This window comes from Narcine bancroftii, chromosome 3 (genome assembly GCF_036971445.1).
Source record: "Narcine bancroftii isolate sNarBan1 chromosome 3, sNarBan1.hap1, whole genome shotgun sequence".
In the NCBI taxonomy this organism is placed as follows: domain Eukaryota; kingdom Metazoa; phylum Chordata; class Chondrichthyes; order Torpediniformes; family Narcinidae; genus Narcine; species Narcine bancroftii.
The window spans coordinates 340,612,946-340,636,902 of NC_091471.1; the positions used below are offsets into that span (position 1 = coordinate 340,612,946).

The following is a 23,957-nucleotide window of genomic DNA, read 5'->3' on the forward strand; positions in this document are numbered from 1 at the left end:
CAGAGATTAATTTGTTCAGTCTAATATAAGATTCCAGTATTAACTATCAGTTTCCACCTATTTGTCTACCTATTAGTACCGAAGGCTTCCCCAGAAAATAGAAAAGGATCGTTCCTAAAATGCTACTTTGCAATTTAAAGATAACATATCCATCCATCGAGGTAAAGATTACAAGCAATGTAATAAGAAGTTAATGCATTTAGATGAAAAAATAATTTCATTTGGCCATTATTTCATGAATGTCAATTTTTCCTATCTCTATATTTGTGGTTATCTAACTTTTTTTGTATTTTGTTCTGATTTGTGGAGTGTAAAATCCTGGAACATTGTTGTTTTGTGCAAGATTTGCGCAAGCGTTCACTGCTAACCTGTATTTCGTTATCTCATAACTATAATTTTCATGATTATTGCAGTTCTGCATGGTTAGTAACAAAATGCTAAGGAAAGAAAATCAGGTATATAATTTTTCAATATTTAAAAAAATATTTTTTTATTTAGAAGTACAGGCTATTTTGGCTAACGAGTCCATGCTGCCCAATTTACATTCATTAATCAACACCCCCGATATGTTTTTGATTGTTTCAAGATTCAATTTATTGTCATTGTAATAAAACAGTGTCATATTGCTTTTGCCTGCTGTAAGGCAGACAGATTTGCCATTGGCAGAAATTGCCTGAAGCGCCTTTTACAGTCAGAGAAAGAGAAGCAAAAGGGAGTGTGTGTCCCGTCCCCCACCACCCCGAGTCACTGGGTGTCCGTGGATTCGTCCCCAGCGCTTCCATAGCCACACAGTACAGTTCAAACCATTTACAACCCAAGCTCCGACATGGTCAGGAACCCTTCAACGCCTTTGGTACTCCCTTGCATCCCGTTTCTGATACCTGGTACCCTTTCAGCCAGTCTCCAGCAGTCCTCAGCCTGGCGTGAGTCTCCCGACTGCAGCATCCAGCAGCCCGTGGGTTCTTCACCTCACGTCGCCAGCATCCCGCCGCATGCGTGGAACCTTCAGACGCAGAGCCCCCCTCACTAGTCCGCCGTCATGGTCACCAGCATGTGGGTCATCATCTCCTCTGCTTTTCCTTCTCAGACAAGGGTTGCTCTCCCTGTTTTCTCGAGCCCTGCGCGAGACCTCCACTCCCCTAGAGTCTGCAACCCTTCATGGCTGTTGCCGATCATAGGTGCCGCCATCATGGGCGCAGACCTCGTGGTCATGGGATTTTAATAAAACCACTGTCGGGTCTTTTAACGGACTGTTCAAAGCCTGTTTGGAGTTGATGGCAGTTGACTGAGCGGTTGGACCTCAGGGGAGTGCTCCCCACGAGTCCACACCAGCGCTGCCGTTACAGCAGCAGTGCCGTCATATTCTCGCTCTCTCGCTCTCTCGCTCTCTCGCTCTCTCGCTCTCTCGCTCTCTCGCTCTCTCGCTCTCTCGCTCATATATATACACATACATTCTGACTGAACAGGTTATTGAAATATTTCATTACCACTATAAACCACAAAGTTGGAATTGTTTAATAATTTGTGTATAAACCCAGAATTGATTTACATTATTGCCAACCTGCCCTGTACAATTATAACAATGGCAAAGCAATATTAATTGGTCTATGAAATGATGTTGCTTTTAGAAAATAGTTATGCAATTTTACGTTCTCCATAACTGCATGCCATGAAAAGTTCTGCATTATTCCACTGGAATTGTGAAAAATATTTTGAAAGTATTCCATTAACTTAAAAAAGACATCTAAAAACAGTAATAAAGATTGCCATAGATTTAGATAAATCTGGCATTGCTGTAGTCTATCAAAATGTACAATAATCCCTCTTTTAAACCACAGGCCTTGATGGATTAAATAAACGCTTCTTGGGATTTAATGGAGGTTTCAGCCAAGAGCAGTTAGAATGGCTAAACAATGTACTAACATTCTCTGATAACAACCAGGAAAAGGTCACAGTCATTGGTAAGTAATTTATAAGTAATCTGTTCTGGTTGATTTTTCTCGATGTAGGGGCAGACAAATCCATGCGAGAGAAAGGGCAAAATACCAGGCAAGCCACTACTGGAATACTATATTAAGTTCTCACTGCAGCTCTTGGGAAGGATGTGATGGCATAGGTGCACAAAAGAGATTTGTAAGGATATTGTCAATGCTGGAGAATTAGTTGTGGGAGGAGCTGGTCAAGATTGGATTTACTTATTAGGAGAAATAGCATCTTGTATTTCAACCAGATGTTTCTTATTTATCAAAATAGCTACGTCCCCTTGCCTTTGAATTTAAATAAAGAAGCTGCAACATATCCTACCCAATCCCTTTTTAACTTCTGATGTTTTATTCAATTAAATGAGTTTCTTGTAAGAAAGCTGCATCTATTTTCATTTTCTTAATATGTGCTAAAAATCCTTTTTCTCTTCACTGGACTGTTAAGCCCATTAATATTAAAACTTAAGACGGTCAATACTTTACTCATTGGTATATTTTTTAATCAACCATAAACAGTATTTCCCCTTCACCTCTTTCCTCACAAAGCTTTTATAAGGCATATCAATCCAGGGTTTTTTTAAAAGAAAGTAAAGAAACAAAGTTAAATAAAAACAAAATAAACTCCAATTAATGTTGCTAAAATAATACACAACATTATCCCCCTCTGCTTTACAGGTAGTGGCCAAAGCCACAAGAAAACACACATGACTCAATAGATGTCAGTCTATTTCACTCCAGCTCCCCCAAACGTTCACTATTACTTCAATTCATATCGATTAGACAGATTATAGTTATTTTAATCCACTCCTTATAAATCAAGAAGAACTTCAGACTCTGGCTTGTTGTACGGTCCCCTGGTCATCTTCCTGATGATCATTGGTAGAGCCCGCATATTCTTGTGCATCCAGGATCTGTAAATAAAAACTTATTTGGTCCTCCTTGCACGAAAATTGTAAGAGTTGCAGGGTGGAGTAGAACAAATCTGTAACCTTTCTTCCACAAAGTATTCTTTACCAGATTATATTCTTTCCTTTTTTTCAACAACTCAAAACTAATATCAGGATTTTTAAAATAAAAATATCTTATTTCCATGATATTCCAATAGACCCTTTCTCTCTTTGGCTTGTTTTGAGGCTAACTCTAACACTTTCTTCTGACCTGGTAAAGAAGAAACTTTATCAATATAGGTTATCCTTTTTGAGCTGGTAATGGGTGTGGTTTTAAAGCCCTATGTACCCTTTTTACTTCAATATTTCCTTAAAACTCATCCAGTTCAAAAACTTCAGGAATCCAGCATTGGAAAAAAGTTATGATATTTTCCCTTTCTTTACCTTCTTTAAGACCAACAATTTTCTCTAATAAATCCACTTTCTCAGACAGTTGTATATTCATAATAGTGTGCCTCAGTTGAGTTTTCCGTTTTATCCTCCACCCATCTTGATCAAAATTAGCCACAAAACTATTTAATCCATAATCTAAATCATCGATATACATTTAAAAAGAAGCAGCCCCAACCCTGACCCCTCACCACTAGTAACTGGCAACCAACCAGAACAGGATCCCTTTGCTTTCTGCCTATCAGCTAATGCTCCACCCAATCTAATATCTTTCCTGTAATTCTATGGGTTCTCATCTCATTAAGCAGCCCCTTATACGGCACCTTAGCGAAGGCCTTTTGAAAATCCAAATACACAACATCCACAGTTTTTCCCTTATCCATCTTACTTGAGATGACATCAAAAAATTCCAATAGGTTGGTCAGATAGGAATGTCTCTTCCTGAAATCATGGACCTATCATGTCATGCACCTCAAGGTATTTCATAACCTCGTCCTTGAGGATTGACTCCAATAACTTTCCAACTATCAATATCAAACTAATAGGTCTACGATTTTTTTTTGCCTCCCTCCTTTCTTAAAGAGTAGAATTACATTTCTTAAACTCTGAAACCATGTCAGAGTCTATTGATGTCTGGAAAATCATTTCCAATGCCTCCACGATCTCTAAAGCCACCTCCTTCAGAACCCGTGGATGCATCTCATCCAGTCCAGGAGACTTATCTATCTTTAGTCCATTTAGCTTACCAAGCGCTCTCGCTCTTTGAGACCTCTGACTATCAGGTATATTGCTAATGTCTTCCACAGTGAAGACTGATGCAAAAAAAATACTTCTTTAGTTCCTCTGCCATCTTTTTGTAACCCAGTATCATGTTCAATTGGTCCCATATCTACCCCTGTTTCTTTTACTCCACTTTTTTTTTTAAACTCTGTATCCTTTTGTATGTTATTTGCCAACTTTTCTTAATTTGTCTTTTCTTTCCTAGTGGATTTCTTAGTTTCTTTCTGTGTTTTTAAGTTTCCCAGTCCTTTGTTTTCCCACTAACTTTTGCTTCCTTGTATGCCCTCCCTTTCACTTTTATCTTAGCTTTAATCTCTCTTGTTAGCCACATTTGTACCATTTTTCCATTCATAGTATTTTTTTCCTTGGATTATATCTATCCTGCACTTTATATTATATGATTATATCATCCAATTCTGCTCTGCCATCCCTCCATCATACCACTGTAATTTTCTTTGTTCCACTGAAATATTGACACATCTGATATCAGCTTCTCAAATTTGAAACTAAACTCACCCAATCCAAAACTGCCGATCCCCTGGAGGGCTTATCAACAAGCTGCTCTCAAAAGCCATCCCGTAAGCATTCAACAAACTCTCCCGAGATCCAGTATCTTCCTGACTTTCCTAATCCCCTTTCATGTTAAAATCCCCCCATAATTATTTTGACATTTTCCTTCTGACACACTTTTTCTATTTCCAGCTCTAACTTGTCGTCCATTTCCTGGCTTGTAGATTTTCTAATGGTGGGGAGAGTTTTGCCTGTGATGTCCTGGGCTGTGTCCACTACCTTTTGCAAGGCTTTCCACTCAAGAGGTTTAGGCCATGATGCAGCTGATCAACACATTTTCAACTTTACATCTATCTAAAGGTTTACTCTGTCGTACTGGACCTCTGCAAACTTGAGAAAGTTGTGAGAAACTGAGACAGAACAAAAGGACTATTTTCCCTTGCCAGGGAGAGCAATGAGGGGAGATGAATTTATGGGAATTGGTAGGATTAGAAGCAGTTTAAGAATTCTTGTTGTGGAACTTGCCTGTAAATGGTGGAGGCCAGAAACTCCTAAAACCTTAAAAAGAACTTGTGTGAGTAATTGCTGTGTCCTCAGTCAGGAGCTGGGAAGAGCTTTCTCGGTGCTGAATATGTACAAAATGCTTCATTGTTTTAGCAGTGGATGCCTTAAAACAGACATACGAGGGATTTTTTTTGTCAAAATTAGTTCTTGAAGTTTGTTACAAATATTAAAATTTAACCAGGAATTCTGTAGATGGGAATTTGGCCTGCTCTGCCTTAGGGAGTCCTAGTACAGGAGTTCTTAACTTTGTACTTGTAGCTGTAACATTTTCTCACTGCAAGAGTATTGTCTGGTTTGACCAAGGTTCTAAAAAATGGACATTATATAATTGTTCCTTTCATAGTTTAAATGTTGGGCAGCCCGGTTAGCCTAGTGGTTAGTGCAATGTTGTTACAGCGCCAGTAATCAGGACCGGGGTTCTAATTCCGCGCTGGCTGTGAGGTATCCTCCCTATGTCTGTGTGGGTTTTCCTGGGGACTCTGGTTTCCTACAACTGTTCAAAACATACTGAGGTTTTGAGATCAATTGTGTGTAATTGCGCAGCCAGGCTCATGGGCCGAAAGGATCTGTTACTGTGCTGTATGTCTAAATTTAAAATAAATTTATTGCGCAGTATCGCTCTTTAAATTAGAATGGATGGAAATAACGTGCACTTGTCCACTGTTTTTTTGCAGGTCATCTTCCTGTTCATCCATACTCGACCGATCCTATGTGTGTTGCCTGGAACTATAATGAGATTCTTTCATTGCTACATGCACACCCCAGTGTGATCTGTTTTATAGCAGGACATGATCACGATGGTGGCTACTACTTGGATGACCATGGAATTCATCATCTTACCTTTGAGGGTGTGATTGAAACATCACCAGAGAGTCAAGCATTTGGGACTGTTCATGTATATGAAGACAGAATGATTTTAAAGGGAAGAGGTCGCATTTCTGCCAGAGGTTTGTGGTACAGAAATAGATAATTTAATAGATTTGTGTTGTAATGGATAACAGATGGACAAACTAGAATCTTTCTTCAGGGGACAGTTAGGACCATATATGATTTTACCTAGATGCAACAGCATGGAGATTCTAATTCGACAGGGGAATGTGTATATCTAGAATGTATTACATATTCCAAAGTGAGAGTCCGAATCCGAACTTGGATATACAGAGAGATTGGAATTGGATTAAAAATTTAACGGAGAGTGGTGGCAAGACCTCTGTATTAACAGTCTATCTGAAATCATTAATGCCAAATATAAATTGGTGCAATTAATTTCTTACATCAGCTACACCTCACACCACAAAAATTACATAAATCAAAATCTGATTATTCTGAATTGTGCTTTAGATGTAGTGTAGAACTTGGAGTTTTCATCCACTCCACCCGGCTATGTACAAAGGGAAGGCTTTTTTGAGAGAATTTGTGAAGAAAGTTACAAAAGTGGATTTTCCACAAGATCCTGAACTGTATCATTTGGAAGATATTGGGAACATGGGTTTTAAGTTATCAAAACACCAAATTTCTTTTGTGAAGGCCGCCTTCGTTGTAGCCAGGAAGTGTACAGCGGTTTCATGGAAGTCCGACTCCCAGTTAACCATCTCACGACGGAATTTGGAAATGCAGAGATGCATTCCCCTAGAGAAGATCACTGACAATGCAAGGAAGAATTAGGACACATTTGTTAAAATATGGAAACCTTACTTGAATTATATTGGCACCCAGTTTGATTAATTTCCCCCTACTTGCAAAGAAGATGACATTTGATTCTGTATTAATAAGTTTATTGATTGCTTCATCAATTGTATAAGGGAGGGAGGGAAGTAAGGGGATGGGATTAACTGTTTGTGTGTTTATTTTTATCTCTCAGGTTGATTTGTTTATGGATCGTTGAACCTGTAAAAGTTAAAAGTAAAATATTCACACAAAAAAAACCAGTTGGACCTTTGATCACTCGGATTGTTATGCTGAAGTTTGAATAACCGAATGATCTGGCACTGGAGTAGTCGGACATTCTCCAAAGGAGATATTCTGCATCTTTAAAAGGGGGAACCTGGATTTCCATAGTGTTAATTAAAGGAAATTCTGAGTGTTTACACCATTTGTGATTTCAGCAACTTGATGGGATCTGAAGTTGCATTGCTCTTAATTGCAAGTGTTAATTCAGATTCTTGCACTGAATTATTATATTATCCTGTACTTTAATAAAATGTGTTTATAGCCCATTTAAACACTCTTAGTGTAATTTAGTAAAGAGCTATCACCACCATCAATGGGACAAAGATATTGAAGGAGGGATGGATAGTGGGCAGAATACATGAGATGATGAGCATGGGATCTTTTACGTTGATCTGGGGACAGTTTTGGATCAGAATCTTTAATGCATTGATTTGTGTAGCATCGTACTCCCTGCCTACTGTTGTGTTCAACCCCCAGCATGTCGCCATAAAGTTAGCTATAAGGCTCATATCAACATCTCTATTACATCTAATTATGAGTAGTTTTACTAAGTTTCAATCAACTTTTTACAAACTGCAGAATATTGATACAAGCTTGTGTGAACCATTGGGCTCTGGTACACTAATGCAGTGTTTGATTTGCCTAGATATTGACTCCATCTGTACCTTGATCAGATCAGTTTGCAGACATATGTATAGTTTTGCTCTGAACCCCCTCCCTGTAACAGACCAACACAGCTACATCACATCCTCTGGCAACACAAAAGAATCAAAGCCACTAGCAATAGATTATCGCACATCCCTTGTTTGTGTTCCTTTCAAGTCTAGTTTACCTGTTATAACCCACGCTCTTTCACCCAGTTAGTTCTGTGCCACTGATTAGTTGTGGTGAAGAAGAATTGAGAAGTTTTTTTTTTCTCCTCTCTAGTCATATTGCTAAACTGGACGAGAAAACACATCATGTAAATTACGATCGTAAGTCAACTTTATCTGTGAAAGGGGGGGAATAATGTAGTACAGGTGCATAATCTTTTATCTGAAAGTCTGAAAAACAAAACTTCCGAAAACCAAACCTATTTTTCCATGGGTGTCATCTGCATACTGAAGCTCGTGTTTGGTGCCAAACATGACCGGATGCGACCCGCCCCAGGTCCAGCGCCGTGTCTCAGTGCTCCTACCAGTCAGACATACCTCTGCTGCTCGCAGACTTTGAAAATGTCAAAAAGAGCTGCAGGGTCCCCAGTGGGTAACAGAGAGAAGCAGAAAAGGAAGCATCTGTCATTATTGATAGCGCAGTAAGTAGAGTTATTGCAGAAGCTTGATTGTGGTGTATTTGTGTGGCGCCTTATTGAAGTTTATTGTGTGGGAACTACCACCATATACCACTTAATAAAGCAGAAAAATAAGTTGTTGAAGTTTTACAGCGACGACCAGAAACAAATGAAAAATCGGATGCTAGTAATTTTATGGTCTCTCTTTATCTCACTTCATTTACCACCATCATCACTCCTCCCCAGCTCCGCCACTTCCCATTGCACTCCTCCCCAGCTCCGCCACTTCCCATTGCACTCCTCCCCAGCTCCGCCACTTCCCATTGCACTCCTCCCCAGCTCCGCCACTTCCCATTGCACTCCTCCCCAGCTCCGCCACTTCCCATTGCACTCCTCCCCAGCTCCGCCACTTCCCATTGCACTCCTCCCCAGCTCCGCCACTTCCCATTGCACTCCTCCCCAGCTCCGCCACTTCCCATTGCACTCCTCCCCAGCTCCGCCACTTCCCATTGCACCCCCCCCCCCAGTCCAGAGACTCTTCTTGTTGAAGTGTCTCTATTTTGCGCAAAATTGAAATCAGCGCAGTTACTTAATGTACTGCTGTAACTTATTCTATTATCTGAAAAATTCCAAATTCTGAAAAGAGACTGGTCCCAAGGGTTTCGAATAAAAGATTATGTACCTGTACCTTCAAATCACAGGCACAAGAAACTATGGACGTTAGAATCTAGAACAAACAAACAAAAAAAATGTGCTGGAGAGACTAATCAGGTCGTGCAGCATCTGTGAAGGCAGAGGGATACTTAACAATTCAGGTCACCCACCATTTATTAGTCCTGCTGCAGGCTCTCGTCCCTTATCGTTGGCTATCCCTCTTTCTTCACACCTGCTGCATTTCCTGATTTCTCCCAGCTTTTTTAATGCACCTTCAAATAATTTAAAAAATGTTATTTTAAAAAAAGTTCTGTGAAGATTGAATGCATGCAGGATCGAATTTTGGTCAGTGTTGGTCAATCTTGAACAGACAGGAGACCATTCAAAGTGAATATTCAAGTAGGAGTAGAGAGCCATTAACAATAATTTATTCTGCTTAAAAGGCTGTGTTTATTTATTGGCATGTAATTGAAGTTTAATGATAAAATGTAAATGATCAAGAATGATTTTTTAAAAGTTCAGGATCAGTATGCATTGTTTTTCTTTCATGGTGAGCTGCCTTTTGAATTCTACTGCACATTTCTTGATAAGATATTCGCACTATACCTTTTGGCTAGTATGTTCCAGGATCGGGATCCATCTACAATGAGGAATAGTGATTCACTCCATGTCAATGCATCGTGTGATCTGCAGAGCCTGGCGTTTCTGTGCTGCTAAAGCCCTTTCCTTGATGGTCGAGGTCAGAGGTTTGAGAGATGCTCTCTGAGTAGCCTGAGTGAGTAACTGCAGTGAATTTTGTATATGCCACGTTGCGGTCAATGTGCAGGAGTGCAAGAGCAGGTTAATGTTTAACATGGTTGATATCAACTGAATGAGCTGCTTTATTGATGGTACAAGTTGTTTGCATTAAACTCATCCAGTCAAATGGAGGTTGTACCATAAGACTCTGATGCAGGTTGTAGATGATAAAGACTCTTAAGTGGGAGGGTGAGAAGATGTGGTACACGTAGCTAGGACAAAGGATGGGGTTCTGAAGAGCAAATATAGGGAGTTAGGAAGGAAGCTAAAAAGTGTAATCTCAAGAGTGGTCATCTTTGGATTTCTGTCTGTAAGGGTCAATAGGGCGGCATGGTTGGTGTAGCGGTCTCTTTAAGTACATCACCAATGTACTCCAGAAGCAAAAAAATCCCCAAACAGTTGTTAAATGTTTAAAAATGTCTTAAAAACCATTCGTCATTTTTTTTGACAATGTATTTCAAGTTAACCATAGTTTTGTTCAAGGGTGTCCAAATCTACACTTGCTCCATTGTTCATGCAGTAATTCTCATTCTGTTGTTGTTTTGTGACAAATTGGTTCCTTTCCTAATAGCATTGATTGGTAATGCAACCATTATAATTAAGCAAATCCAAACTGAGCAGTATCTAGTTATGGATCCAACTTTAGAAATTCAGTTAGCAATGCAAAATAATGCCAGTGCTGTTAAAAGTTCTTTTCTAGTGAACAGGAGATGAGTACAAGAGCAGGATTGTTTAAATACAGTGCCCTCCATAATGTTTAGGACAAAAAAAACTTTTTTTCCTTTATTTTCCCTCTGCTCTAGAGTTTTAAATTTGGAAGGTCATGCCTCAGGAGTTTAAGTGAGTTTTATGAGGAGGTAACAAAAGAAATTGATGAGGGTAGGGTGGTAAATGTGGTCTATTTGGATTTTAGCAAGGTATTTGACAAGGTCCCCCATGGGAAACTCGTTCAGAAAACCATGAGGCTGAGTGGATAAAAAAAATTGGCTTGTATTAGAAAGCAGAGAGCAGTAGTGGAAGGAAAATATTCTTCCTGGAGGACAGTGACTAGTGGCGTACCTCAAGAATTCATTCTGGGATCCCTGCTCTTTGTTATAAATGACCTGGATGAAGAGGCGGAAGGATAGGTGAGGAAGTTTGCAGATACAAAGTTTGGAGGAGTTGTGGATGGAGCTGAAGGCTGTCAAAGGCTACCAGAGGATATAGACAGGATGCAGAGTTGGATGGAGAAATGGCAGATGGTCTTCAATTGGGATGTGTGAGTTGATTTTGGAAGGACAAACCAGAAGACTGAGTACAGGGTTAATCGTCATTAACTTAAGAGGATTCTAGGCTTCATTAATAGGGGGGGGCTTGTGTTTAAGAACCGAGAGGTCATGTTACAACTCTACAAATCTCTGGTGAGATCACTTAGATTATTGTATTCAGTTCTGGTCACCTCATTATAGGAAGGATATGAAAGCTATGGAGAGGGTGCAGGGGAGATTTAGCAGGATTTTACCTGGTTTGTTAAATGCCTTATGAGACAAGGTTAACGAGCTGGGACTTTTCTCTTTGGAGGGTAAAAAGATGAGAGGAGACTTAATAGATGGCTACAAGATTGAGATGCATAGATATGATGGAGAGCCAGCGCCTGTCTCCTAGGGCAGGAATAGCAAACACTAAGAGGACATTTGTACAAAGTGCAGGGAGGGGAGACATCAGGGTAATGTCTTTTTATGCAAAGTTGTGGGTGCCTGGAATATCTTGACAGGAAACTTTAGGGGCATTTAAGACTCTTAGACAGGCATATGGCAGGAAAAAAAAATGGAGAGTTATGGGGTAGGGAGGTTTAGTATTTTTTTAAAGGAATATATAGGTCAGCACAAGATCAAGGGCCAAAAGGCCCGTACTGTAATGTTCTATCTTCAAAACCATTCACAAGTGATTTAAAGTGTACATTCCAAATTTCATTAAAAGGCACATGTTACACATAGTCCCCTCATTTCAGACTAAAGTACTAAACATGACTAATATATATATACCGTAATATTTGGGACACAGCAATGGTATGTATATTAGTCATGTTTAGTACTTTGTCGCATATCCCTCCATGCAATGATTGCTTGAAGTCTGTGATTCATAAACATTACCAGGTGCTGAGTATCTTCTCTGGTGATGCTCTGCCAGGCCTTATCTATTTTAAAACCCCCTACTCTTTTTTTTGAATATTTTATTTATAGATTTTCAAACTCAAACAATTTCCAGTAATGAATCATAAATTAGTTATCCATTATATACAAAATTTGCCATAGAGTCCAAGCCATTTCCCCTCCCCTCAACTCCCCACATTCAACACAACACAATTACATTCAACATTCGAGGCACCCACAACAAAGGTTGGGAACACATCAGGGATTTGTCACGGCCTGACACCTGGCACCTAGGTTGTTACATTTTTCTTGACTTGATTGGGCTGAAATGAACCCCCCCCCCCGGCCCCTCCCTCAGTGGAAGGATAGACAGAGAAGGCAGGACAGTGAGACATGCAGATCCACACTACAACTGTGCTCCTACGAAATTTAAATATGGCTGCCAAATTTTTAGGAAGGTGTCATATTTTTCTTTAATTTATCGATAATTTTTCTCCAAGGGAACACAGCTTTGCTTTTCTATATTTCAGCACACAATGTCCAAGTGAGAGATTTGCAGGTAACCGCTATGTACATCCTGGCTATTACTAATGCAATCTTTACAAATTGGATTTGAAATTTGGACAACTTCATCTTAAGCCCTATGTCCATCATATTTCCTAATAAGAAGTGCTCTGGGTCCTGTAGAATTCTTTACTTATGATTTTTTTTTTCTAGGGCTTAGCCGAGATCCACCCAGAAGGTACATGTCCACGTTCCTGTTGCAATGCCACATCTAAAGCATTGCTGTGAAATTTCTGGTTTAGCCTTATTCAATTTTTGTGCTGTCACATAGAGCTGGTGGAGAAAGTTATACTGCACCAGTCTATACTACACATTAAGAGACCCATAATTTTGATAATTTTATAAATGACCTAGATTAAGAAGTAGAGGGTTAGGTTAATACGTTTGCTGACACAAAGGTTGGAGAAGTTGTAGATAGTTGGGTAGATGTTGGGCAGAAAAGTGGCAGGTGGAGTACAATCCAGGTAAGTGTGAAGTGATGCATTTTAGAAGGTCATTCTTTAAGGCTGAACACCTGGTTAATGGCAGAATTCTTAAGTGTGGAAGAACAGAGGGACCTTTTGGTGCAAATCCATAGATCTCTCAAGGTTTCCATGCAGATTGATCGGGTAGTTAAAAACACTTTGGTAATGCTGGACTTCATTAGTCAGGGGAATGAGTTCAAGAGTCATGAGGTGATGTTGCAGTTCTATAAAACTCTGGTTAGATCACACTTGGAACACTGTATTCAGTTCTGGTCGCCTCATTACCGGAAGGATGTGGATGCTACAGAGAGTGTGCAGAAGAGATTTAGCAGGATGTTTCCTGGATTGGAGAATGTGTCTTGTGCAGCAAGGTTAACGTGGCTTTTCTCTTTGGAGTGAAGAAGCATGAGAGGGTAGTTAATAGAGGTCGACAAGATTACAAGAGACATAAATAGGGTGGACAACCAGCATTATTATCCTGGGTAAGACTAACAAACACCAGAGGTCATTTGTAAGCGGCAAAGGGAGGAAGGTTCAGGGGAGACATCAGGGTTAGTTTTTTTTCCCCATACAGAGTATTGCATGCTTGGAATGCATTGCGAGAGGTGGTGGTGGAGGTGAAATAGGGACATTTAAAATACTCTCAAACAGGCAAAAGAATGCAGGAAAAAATAGTGTTATGAGTGTGTGGTAATAAAGGTTTAGTTTGTCGAGTGCGTTTATATAGATCGGTACATCATGGACCAAAGGGCCTGTACTGTGCTGTAATGTTCTGTTTTCTATGTTCTAAAATGTTAATAATCAAAGTTTATAAATTACCCCGGATTGCCATTACTCAAGCACAATGTTCATTGGTAAGTGCGGGTAGGGAAATCTTTGAACATCAGGATCAACAAATAATGTTCCAATTCCAACAAAAGTAAACCATACGTGACTGACGTTTCAGGACCAAGTCTAGGTTTAGCTTGGAACCCACCTGTGAGCACTCTTGAGGGGTATAGACTTGAAATTCCACAAAATATAAATTTATGAGATAGACACGAGTATTGATATAAAACCTGCAAAGGCACAATGTTCAGAAAGGTTACATCGATGTAATGTGACATTACAACAGCTGTGAAGTTGCCTTTGTGAAATTTGGACAACTTCATCTTAAGCCTTGTGTCCATCATATTTCCTAATAAGAAGTGCTCTGGGTCCTGTAGAATTCTTTACTTATGATTTTTTTTTTTCTAGGGCTTAGCCGAGTTCCACCCAGAAGGTACATGTCCACGTTCCTGTTGCTATGCCACATCTAAAGCATTGCTGTGAAATTTCTGGTTTAGCCTTAATCACAAAGATTAGTTTCCCCAATGGAAAGTTTCTCTTCTCAATTATTTTAACATTAACTCAGAATGCAAAAGGTACAATTTTCAATTATAAATGTGAAGCTATCACTTTTCTTTTGGGCTAACAATCTTTTAGGACATTCTGCCAGTCCTTTTCTGAGAGGACATTGACAACACTGCTTCGCCCCAATAATCCCAACCTAAATCTCAGAATCTGTGTGATCGTTGCAACGGAATTCACTAGACATCAAATAAATGGGTTTGACCCATAACACCGAGCTGGATTCAATCTTCAAGATCAGAACCAAGACTTAATTGGCAGTCTTTTCCCTCTGATATATCAAAATGACACATTCATTATACAATTAACATTATTTGAAAGGTATTTCATTTATAAATTAAAAAGTTACAGAGAATTATGTCATAGCTTTCTTTCTGTCAGATTATTTGTAATAGCAACACTAAGTTATGAGCAGCTCTGAACAGCAGCTGATCAATTCATTTTACTCCTGGTACGATTATTAGCTCGCATCTTGCTTAAATCGCATTCTTGCAGTGCTCTGGCCAAGATGCCCGCAACTCTTCATTGATGTAGTAATAAAACCATGTTATGAATGGAAAAACAGTAATAAAAACTGCAATAGAAATTCTAAAACCACCAGGATACCTGAAAAATAAAAAAGAAACCGTTAATCTCTAACCAAGTTTGCGTACTGGAATGAGGTGCTTCGAGTGTTGCTCTTTTTAAATTGAAATATCCAATAATTGAATTCTATCTCAGATAGATTATGAGCAGTGACTTGTTAATTAGCTCAACAAGATTGGAAACAAATTTCCCAACTGGAAATGTTTGGAAATGAAATATTCACCTAAGTGTTCCTCCTCTTAGCATCTCGTGCTTTCAAGTTACAAAACAGTCAATGCTTTTAAAAGCCATTGAAACTGATATTACCATTTTTCTGTTTTATTCATTTAACATCATGAAAGTACTCAGAACAAAAATCACAGCTGGTTGGTTGTCCTGTACAAACACAACAAGAATTCTACAACTGAAGATCTGAAAACAAACGATTTGACTGTCATTTTAAAGAGGTAGCTTTAGAGCTCTGGCTTGGTAAATCATTAAAAATTGTGTTCCATGCCTGACACGAAAGTGATCATCACTGACATTTCATGGCCTAACCTGCCACTGAACTGAGCTGTTGGGCTAATTGACGACTGTTAGTAGAAGCTCCCTGTTAACTAGCATGGTAAGTGTGTCATCTGGCAAACTCGTGCATTTTAATATTTAATTTTAATATTGCTACCAGTAATTCACTAAGGATGTTAAAATTTACAAATGTTGCTGTAGATTGGGGCATGAACCAAAAGGATCACAGGTTTAATTCAAAAATTTGAGCTAGGAAGTTGAGGAAGATTGATCACGACTGCAACCAAAGCAAATTGGAAATTTGATCAATCAAGTCCAGAAGATCTAGGAGCAGAAGGACAGCATGGTTAGCGAAGTGGTTAGTGCAACACTGTTTAAAATGCCAGCCACCAGGGTTCAAATTTCGATGTCTGTAAGGAGTTTTATGTTCTCTGCGTGGATTTCCTCTGAGTGCACAACCAAACACTTTCCGATATTGTATTTCATTTGCCACTCCTTTGCCCATACTCCTAATCTAAGTCTCTCTATTTGCTCCTCCACATATCTTTGTATCATCTGAAAACTTGGCCTCAAAGCCATTTATTCCACAGTCCAAATCACTGACATACAACATAAAAAGGAGTGGCTCCCACACCGACCCCTGCAGAACACCACTGGTAACCGGTGACCAACCAGAATGGAATCCCTTTATTCCCATCTGTTTCCTGCCGATCAACCAATACTCTATCAATGCTAGTATCTTTCCTGTAATTTCACGGGCTCTCATCTGGTAAAGCGGCCTCATGGGTGGAACCTTGTCAAAACCCTTCTGGAAATTTAAATATACAACATCCACTGTAGCTCCTTTATCTAGCCTGCTTTTGGTCTCCTCAAAAATTGCAGGTTTGTTAGGCAAGATTTTCCCTTCAGGAAACCCTGCTAACTTTTCATGAAATGTCTTGTCATGCATCTCCAGGTACTCCGTAACCTCGTCCTTGACGATCAACTGCAACGCCTTCCCATGTTAGGCTGACAGGTCTATAATTTTCTTTCTGCTGCCTTCTTCCCTTTTTTAAATAGTGGATGGACGTTTGCAATTTTGCAGTCCTCCGGAACTATGTCAAAATTTACTGATTCCTGGGAGTGCCTCACAATCTCCATAGCTACTTCTTTCAGTACCCAAGGGTACATTCCATCTGGTCTGGGAGACTTACCATATATGTCAGTGTATAAAACGGCTCTTGAACTTTGAAAAAAGTTACTCCAAAATTAGGGATCGTCTTCTATGCCATGTATAAAATCCCACACAGCGAAGTCTCAGCGCTCCCCCGCAGGGTCCTGCCCAGCCAGAACTGCCATCGGCTCTGTACAGGCTTTAAAAGGCCTGTTAAAGGAGCTGACAGTGGTTTATTTTAAAATGTAAACCTTTACTGAGTAATTTGCTTTTAAAATATTGTGAATTAGTATATTAACTGTCAGCAGTATGTGTCAGATTTGGGGTAGTCTTGTATAGCTCAAAATTAACATTTTAGGTGGAAATTCAGATGCCATCTCGTTTAGAGTATACGCCTGCATATACAGTAACTACCCTTAGACCATTCAGTACCTGAAGCAGCAACTTCCTGGTGATCGTGACTCTCTTCCCTGATGCTTTTGTAAGTCCGGTATTCTGCTAATGTTTTCCCCACAGTAAAACCAGATGCAAAATACTCATTCAGTTTCTTTGACATCTCCTTGTCTCCCATTACAATTTCTCCAGCGTTATTTTCTATTGGCCGATATCGACGTGCCTCTTGTTTTACTCTTGATACACTGGTACTTAAAAAGGCTTCCCGTCTCCTTTTTTATATTATTTGATAGCTTCCCATCAAAGTTTCAGGCTGCTCATAATACTCCAACATCACATCCATTATATTCTATCCCCCATAAAATGAATGCCTGCTTTGCAATGGTCGCTTTCTTTCAGAGTTCATCTTCGTGTTTTCAGCATGCTTTTGAAAGCTTCCCAGTCCTGGATCCTCCCCCTGCCGGAGCTGCTATGCACGCAGTGTTACCATTGGTGCAAACCTGGGAGAGCGAAAAGACAGCGCTGCCCCAAAGGATTCAAATGCCTGGTCCTGATACCCTTGGCTCCGTACAGGTGTTAAACACCTTGTTAAATGAGCCGGGGCTTATAATTAAAATCCCGCAACCGTGGAGGTCTGAGCCCAAGAATGGCAGCAGCCACGAGGGGATGCAGACTCGAGGGAACCCGCAGACTGATGCAGGGTATGAGAAATGGTAAGAAGTTGCCCACCCCATTGGAAAAGGAGAACCAAGCGGGAGGTCAAACAAGAAAGGTGACCACGGCAGCGAACGAGCAAGAGGCTCAGTGGTTGAGAGACCAACGCGGGCTGCCGCTGCTGGAGACTGGCTCATGGGAACTGGAATTTCATGGGGGCCCTTCTTGCCTTCAGCACCCAAAGGGCCTCGTGCACTGGCTTCCTGACCACGTCAGAGGTTTGGATATGGATCTTGGGTTGCCAATGGATCGATCAGGAGTCTGTATGGGTACAGCGGCTGCTGGAGTACAGGAGACAAATCCAGAGACACTCAAGTGACTTTGAAGGGGCTTTCCTTTGCTTCTCTTTCTCTCTTACTGTAAGGGGCACACTAAAGGTGACTCTTTGCCTTCTGCTTGCCCTAAGGCAGACAATGTTGTGTAGTATCACATTTTCTGTACATGACAATAAAAGAATCTTAAATCTTGGAAGGGCAAGCTTGAGATGAGCAAATTTTTTTTTAAATGAGGAAAAATGTAGATATATGGGAAAAAATACTTTGGCAACGTTCTGCAGAAAGAAGACTTAAGCCTGGATATTTGCACCATTTCTTTGATTAAACACAGGAGATAGTTGGAGAAATATTTTAAATACTCACTTTCCTGAACCTCGGCAAAGCTTTATCCATATTATGATTAGAACTAATCCTAAAAATTCCCTGCAATGCGAAACAAAATAAACAGCATATCAGTGCTACCATTTGGTAACCTTTCACACAAGCCTCACCTTGTCAAAAGGCCATCAGGGAAGTTCAGGAACAGGCCCTGGGATTCCATTACCAGAAGCCCACTTGCCACCTCACCTTTGCAGGATGGGCCTTAGACACAAGGCATTTACTCTGCCCAGACCCACAGGGCCAGAAAGTATGAAAATGGCAGAGGCTGACCGAATAACTGAATTCTCTTTGAAATTACTTCAATACTCATTAAGTGAAGCACACAGGAAAGTCTTATGAACAGCCACAGGATCTTTTTTCACCCACCGGAATACGGGTCGGGGTGAATGGGCCTCTTACCCAAGAGACAACATTATACAATGCAGCCTTCTGTCAGGGTGTATTGGAGTCTTGGATTAAGTGAGGCTTGACACCCCCCCCCCCCCCCCCCCCCATTCTGATTTAGAGGTTCGAGCCAAATTGAAAAGTGTCAAGACCAAAATTAGTTGGGGTATGAGGTCTGGCACCATCTAACTCCATGCAGCCTCATAGATTCGGAATAATGAGAGATTAAACACAAACAATGCCAAGTTAAAATAAAAGATCAACACAAAGACACAGGTATATTGTGAATAATCTGAACAAGGTGAAGAAAATACACAAGCTTCTACACAAATAATGGTGTAATTTCAATGAAACCTGCATACCGGCCCTCTTCTTGATGGAAAATACTGTTCTTTGAATGTTGATAAACGTACCAACCCCACATAATGGCTTCCATGTAACATATGTAGAGGTGTATCAGTGAGAGATGTTTCCAGAAGACGGTCTCTAAGAAAAGGAGTTCAAAGTGTTCATAAGTAAAAATCAGACAAGAAACATCAAATGACCCTGCTACACAAGAGTTTCTTCGAAAAATAAATTGAATGCAATAAAGAATTGTTTATAAAATAATTTGGGAATTCCAGATGTTCAAAAAACTTCAGTCACACACTTCTGGATCACCATGTAAAGAACGAAAGTTCAGCTGAAAAACAGTTGTTTCAACACGCTCCCAAAGGTTAGAATGAGATAAGTATTTAGAGATGTTAATTGTGTCAAAACAGTCCTGGTTTTTGAAGTGCTACGTGAACTCACATCCTCTGGCCAAAAAAACAAGAGTGCTACCATTGAGACGAGGCCGTCACCACAACCAAATTATTTCCTCCGCTGAGATTCGGAGCTCACATTTCTTTCAGCCAATTCTTCCTGTAACCGTAAAATCCAAAACTTGCAGCCATCACACAGATCACACTAGCATCCCCTTTGAAAACATGGGTGCTGAGTCGAGTCATAATTCTAAAAGTATAAATCAGAAGAATGATACCAGCTCAGTGATAATAAGCTCTGTACCTGTAACGCGTGGATTCAGGCCAACAAGGAAAGACAGTACAGCAGGAATTAAAGTAAGCAACTTGTTCAACAAAGGAGACCAATTAAAGGAGATGTTAGAATACAGGAATAGAACCAGGAGCAGAAAATTCAATTTCTCCTGTTGCTCGCCTATTCAAAAGATTGTGACTTTCCTGCACTAACTCCATGCACCTAGATTAGTTTAATATCCAAATATTGAACAAGTTTCTGTCTTACAACTGACCCTTCACTGGCCTTCATGGTTGTGGATGTCTTTTGAGGCTGCTAACCTGATTTTAGACACTCAAATTGGGGGAAACATCATTTTTGTATGTGCCCTGTCAATTTTGTATATTTCATCGTGATAATCTCTCATTCTTCTCAGCTCAAGTGATCAAGGGTTGAATCTTCTCATTGAACAAACACATCTTCTCTGATAGTAACCTGGTTAACCCTCATTTCACTCCTTTCATCAATAGCATATTCTTCCTTAGACATGGAGATGGGACGTTTTTGAAATGTTCAAGTTGCTCAACAGAGCCATTAAAAATGGAGGGCGACATTTCCACACTTGTATTCAAATTACCTTACAGTAAGGAGTGTTTGCAGTATCAATGTATTGTGCAATGTATCATCAGAAAAATTGATGAGAATGCACATGTATCACTCATCAAAATTACTGCTAGAGATTGTGAACATTTAGGTGCCCAGCACCATACGAGTTTAAAGATGTTAATTGGGTCAAAACAGTCCAACCCCAAAACAATCCATTCCTTCTGACTGTCTTCTCTGCTAGTTCACCAATTTTCAATCCATGCAAGTACATTATCCACAATACCACACGTTCTTAATCTGTTGCATGGTACCTCATCAAAAGTCTACGGTGAAAGAAGAGTTGTGTTTGCCCAAATCCTGACATTTCAGCCAAATGTTATGAAGCTGGTTTCAGGGAATTTACTCTGTGATAAAACATACTTACAATTCATATTCCTGCATCTGGATCATTAACCTGAGGACAAAACAGAAGAGATTTATATATATATATATATATGTGTGTGTGTGTAATTTATTAATATTAAATGATTGATCAAGGAATTTAATTTTCTCCTGGAGAATCAAGTGCACAACATGTGGTCAGTTGCATTTATGATTAAGGTGAAATTTGTTCAGCAAATCTGTAGATATTTCCCTTCAAACCCACACCATGGAACATGACAATTTGGTTAATTTTATTGAGTGCTACTAAAATTAAGAAATAAATCACTTCTCAAATCTCTGCGAACTGCAGACTTCCAACCATGTGCATATGATCCTACAATTGCTAAACCATCAAGTTGTTTCTTGCAAGGATCTAGATAATACCTATAAGCTATATACAGTAAAATCCCTGTTATCCAGAATTCAAGCAACTGGCAAAAAAATTTGTGGAAAATAAATAGGTAAAAAATACTCAGGTTTAAAATTGGCATCCCTAGCTGTTAGTTCGCCAATCCACACAGCATGCAACTTCAAGCAACTGGAAAATTCACTTATCTGGCAATTCCCATAGGTGCTGGATACCGGGGATTTTACTATATATGTTGGGACAACATCGCAGACCAAAGGGCCTATACAGTGCTGTAATGTTCTATAATGTATAATGGTAAACAATAGGATGCACTGTCTGTCTTCGTGCAGGACCCTCTCCACCCCCCACACCCCCCCCCCCCACCATCCCCACAACCCCATGACATGCAAAATATCACTGTGCAATTTACTGGTATCACCGCTAATATATGCCAAATCTCTCCATTACTGTTGGTTTTATTGATGAATTCCGTGACTTTACAGGATGCTGTTCAACCTGCTGCATTTCCACCAGCAGATTGTGTGGTGGTTCAGATTGCACTATCTGCAGTCTCCTTTGAGTCTCCATCTGGAAAATATAACTTTCAGCTGATATATTTAACAGTAAGTTTTCGGCTTTAAACCATTTTTAATCTACCCTGACACTGCTATAAAAATCAACTTAACCAGGATGTTTCAGATTGAGATTGATTGTTCATCTGTCCAGGGGAATGGCAGCAAATGGTAGTGTGAGTTGCGCATCTGTGATTCGCTGGTGGCAGAAACCCTATTGCAATTTAATTCATGCAAGTAGGAATACTTGCAGTCACACTCTAAATCTGATACTCCCTGGCAGCAACGAAGGAGTGGTTGGTTAAAGAAATGGATGTTGAAAAAATGGAAATATTAATCGATGTGCCTACAATTAATTAACGTTATAGTTATTCAATTTGCAGAATTAATTGGATATAACATTATGCACTATTTTTACAGCACATTCTGGGGGTGCTATTGAAGAAATGAGAGTTCAATATTTATTTTAGAAGCTCTCTATCCAGACTTTGAACTGCAAATATTGCTCTTGAATGATACTGGTGATCGCTTCACAAATAATTCCCTCAAAGCTACTGTATCCAAAACTGGCCTTATTTTGTTTACAATTCTAGCCGAATGTACCTTCAACGTCACACCAATATCTTGTACAATTACTCTCCTATATTTCTGGATTTGCAGAAAATCCCTGCGAGTTCTTCCATCAAATTCTGACACTTCATTACTTTGCAGTTATACTCACAGTAGTTAAAATAATGACAGTCCAAATAAACGGACATAGCCTGTTCTGGAAAAGTGCTCTCTATTCCTCCTGCTAATGTTTATGATCAAGTTCCAGAGTAACTACTGATAGAACATCATGATTATTTAACTTTGCACAATGTGAGTGAGCCATTTTACTTCATTTCCATAAAATGAACCCATGTAAACACTGCACCTTTACAAATAGTAAAGTCTATTGTTGAAGTGCCAAAGTTGGACAGCTGAGTCACACAGAGGCACAAGGATGACCAAAGATGCAAACTGTGAGCGGGGCTGTAAATGAAGAGAAGCTTTAAGAAGAACCACGGATCTGAGTAGCTGAAGACACAACCACAAGTGGTGTGCTACAAATCAGAGCTTGCCAAGAGATTGAAAGTTAAGAAGCAAAGATATCACATCCACCTGTTGGGTTGGAGGTGGTACAATGAAAAAGGTCAGGCTAGGCCTTGGAGAGGCTTGAACAGAAGAATTTTAGACAAAGTGTTGCATTAGAATGGAAAGGAGTAATGTATGGGAACACAGAAAACGTAGATCCAGAGCAAAACACAATCTGTACGTGAAGCAACATCAGTGGGAGAAAAAGGACTGTCAATGTTTTGAACCTGAACCCCTCAAGACTGCGAATCAGAGCCAGGGGAGACAGTAAAAACAGTGCTGGAGAAACTCAGCAGGTCGAACAGCATACATGATAGAGCAAAGATAACGATACATAACCAGCATTTCGGGCTCAGGCCTGAAACATTGGTTAAGTATCTTTATCTTTGCTGTACAGCGGGGCTTCCCAAACTTTTTAGCTCTCAGAACCTATTTAGGGAGCACTTGGAAATTGCAGAACCCCAATCGTCAATTACAGTTTAAAAGACCTGATATATACACAAGCATAGTAAGAAAGTAAAAAAAATCCTCACCATTGAAATCATTTGTTACCTCCAATTTACATTTAATGGGATAAATGAAATTGTTTCTTGTCCTCACTTATCTTCCTAATGTTGGGCACAATATTAGATAGGCGGATCCTTATGTCAGGAGCGGCATCAAGTTGGTTCCTGTATTTTGTTTTTGTTGCTGCATAATACAGAAATCCTGCCTTGCACGTGCAAGTCATGGAAAATGGTAAGAGGCAGTGCACAGCTGATTTTGCCAAGGATGGATAGTCTTCACTCAGGCTCCATCTGTGCCCACATGTAAACACTTTTTCCACGGAATGGCACTCTTCATCATGTAGTTATTGAGACAGTTTAAAAATTTCTCCAGTTGCATGTCTTGCAAAGTTTCACAAAGAAGCACATCTTCCTCAATATCCTTCTTGTACACATACCCATTGAAGAATAGCAGCACTGAAAGACTTGCTACATCTGTTTCTTTACACTTGATTTTTCAGATAAAGGCACCATGTAAGAATCGTCAGGAAAAAATGGCGGCACCTCAGTGCTTGCTTCAGATGAATTATCCTGTTGTAGCTAGCTGTTACAAGTTATGGCTCTTCA

General features: G+C 39.8%; 1 protein-coding gene and 2 long non-coding RNA genes across 4 annotated transcripts in view; 1 reads left to right on the forward strand and 2 right to left on the reverse strand.

Moving 5' to 3' along the window:
* The window catches only part of adprm (ADP-ribose/CDP-alcohol diphosphatase, manganese-dependent), a 14,303-nt gene extending 5,566 nt beyond the window's left edge, over positions 1–8,737 (forward strand). The window contains exons 3-5 of one of the 2 annotated variants that reach the window (XM_069929490.1): positions 1,839–1,961; positions 5,848–6,120; positions 7,035–8,737. In XM_069929490.1, the coding sequence (XP_069785591.1) occupies positions 1,839–1,961; positions 5,848–6,120; positions 7,035–7,039 (401 nt within the window). In that variant the 3' untranslated portion in view covers positions 7,040–8,737. Of the gene's footprint in view, positions 1–1,838; positions 1,962–5,847; positions 7,010–7,034 lie in introns of those variants that run through there. The other variant, XM_069929489.1, reaches the window with a different exon arrangement.
* LOC138759299 (uncharacterized) lies at positions 1,540–9,799 on the reverse strand. Its single transcript, XR_011354699.1, has 3 exons — positions 9,654–9,799; positions 9,218–9,319; positions 1,540–2,893 (listed from the first exon to the last, which is right to left on the reverse strand). It is a non-coding gene; the product is annotated as an uncharacterized lncRNA (long non-coding RNA).
* Positions 9,800–12,318: 2,519 nt separating this feature from the next.
* Positions 12,319–22,253, reverse strand: LOC138759298 (uncharacterized). The gene is made up of 5 exons (XR_011354698.1): positions 21,626–22,253; positions 20,810–20,839; positions 19,146–19,269; positions 18,382–18,441; positions 12,319–15,000 (listed from the first exon to the last, which is right to left on the reverse strand). It is a non-coding gene; the product is annotated as an uncharacterized lncRNA (long non-coding RNA).
* Between the last annotated feature and the right edge of the window lie 1,704 nt (positions 22,254–23,957).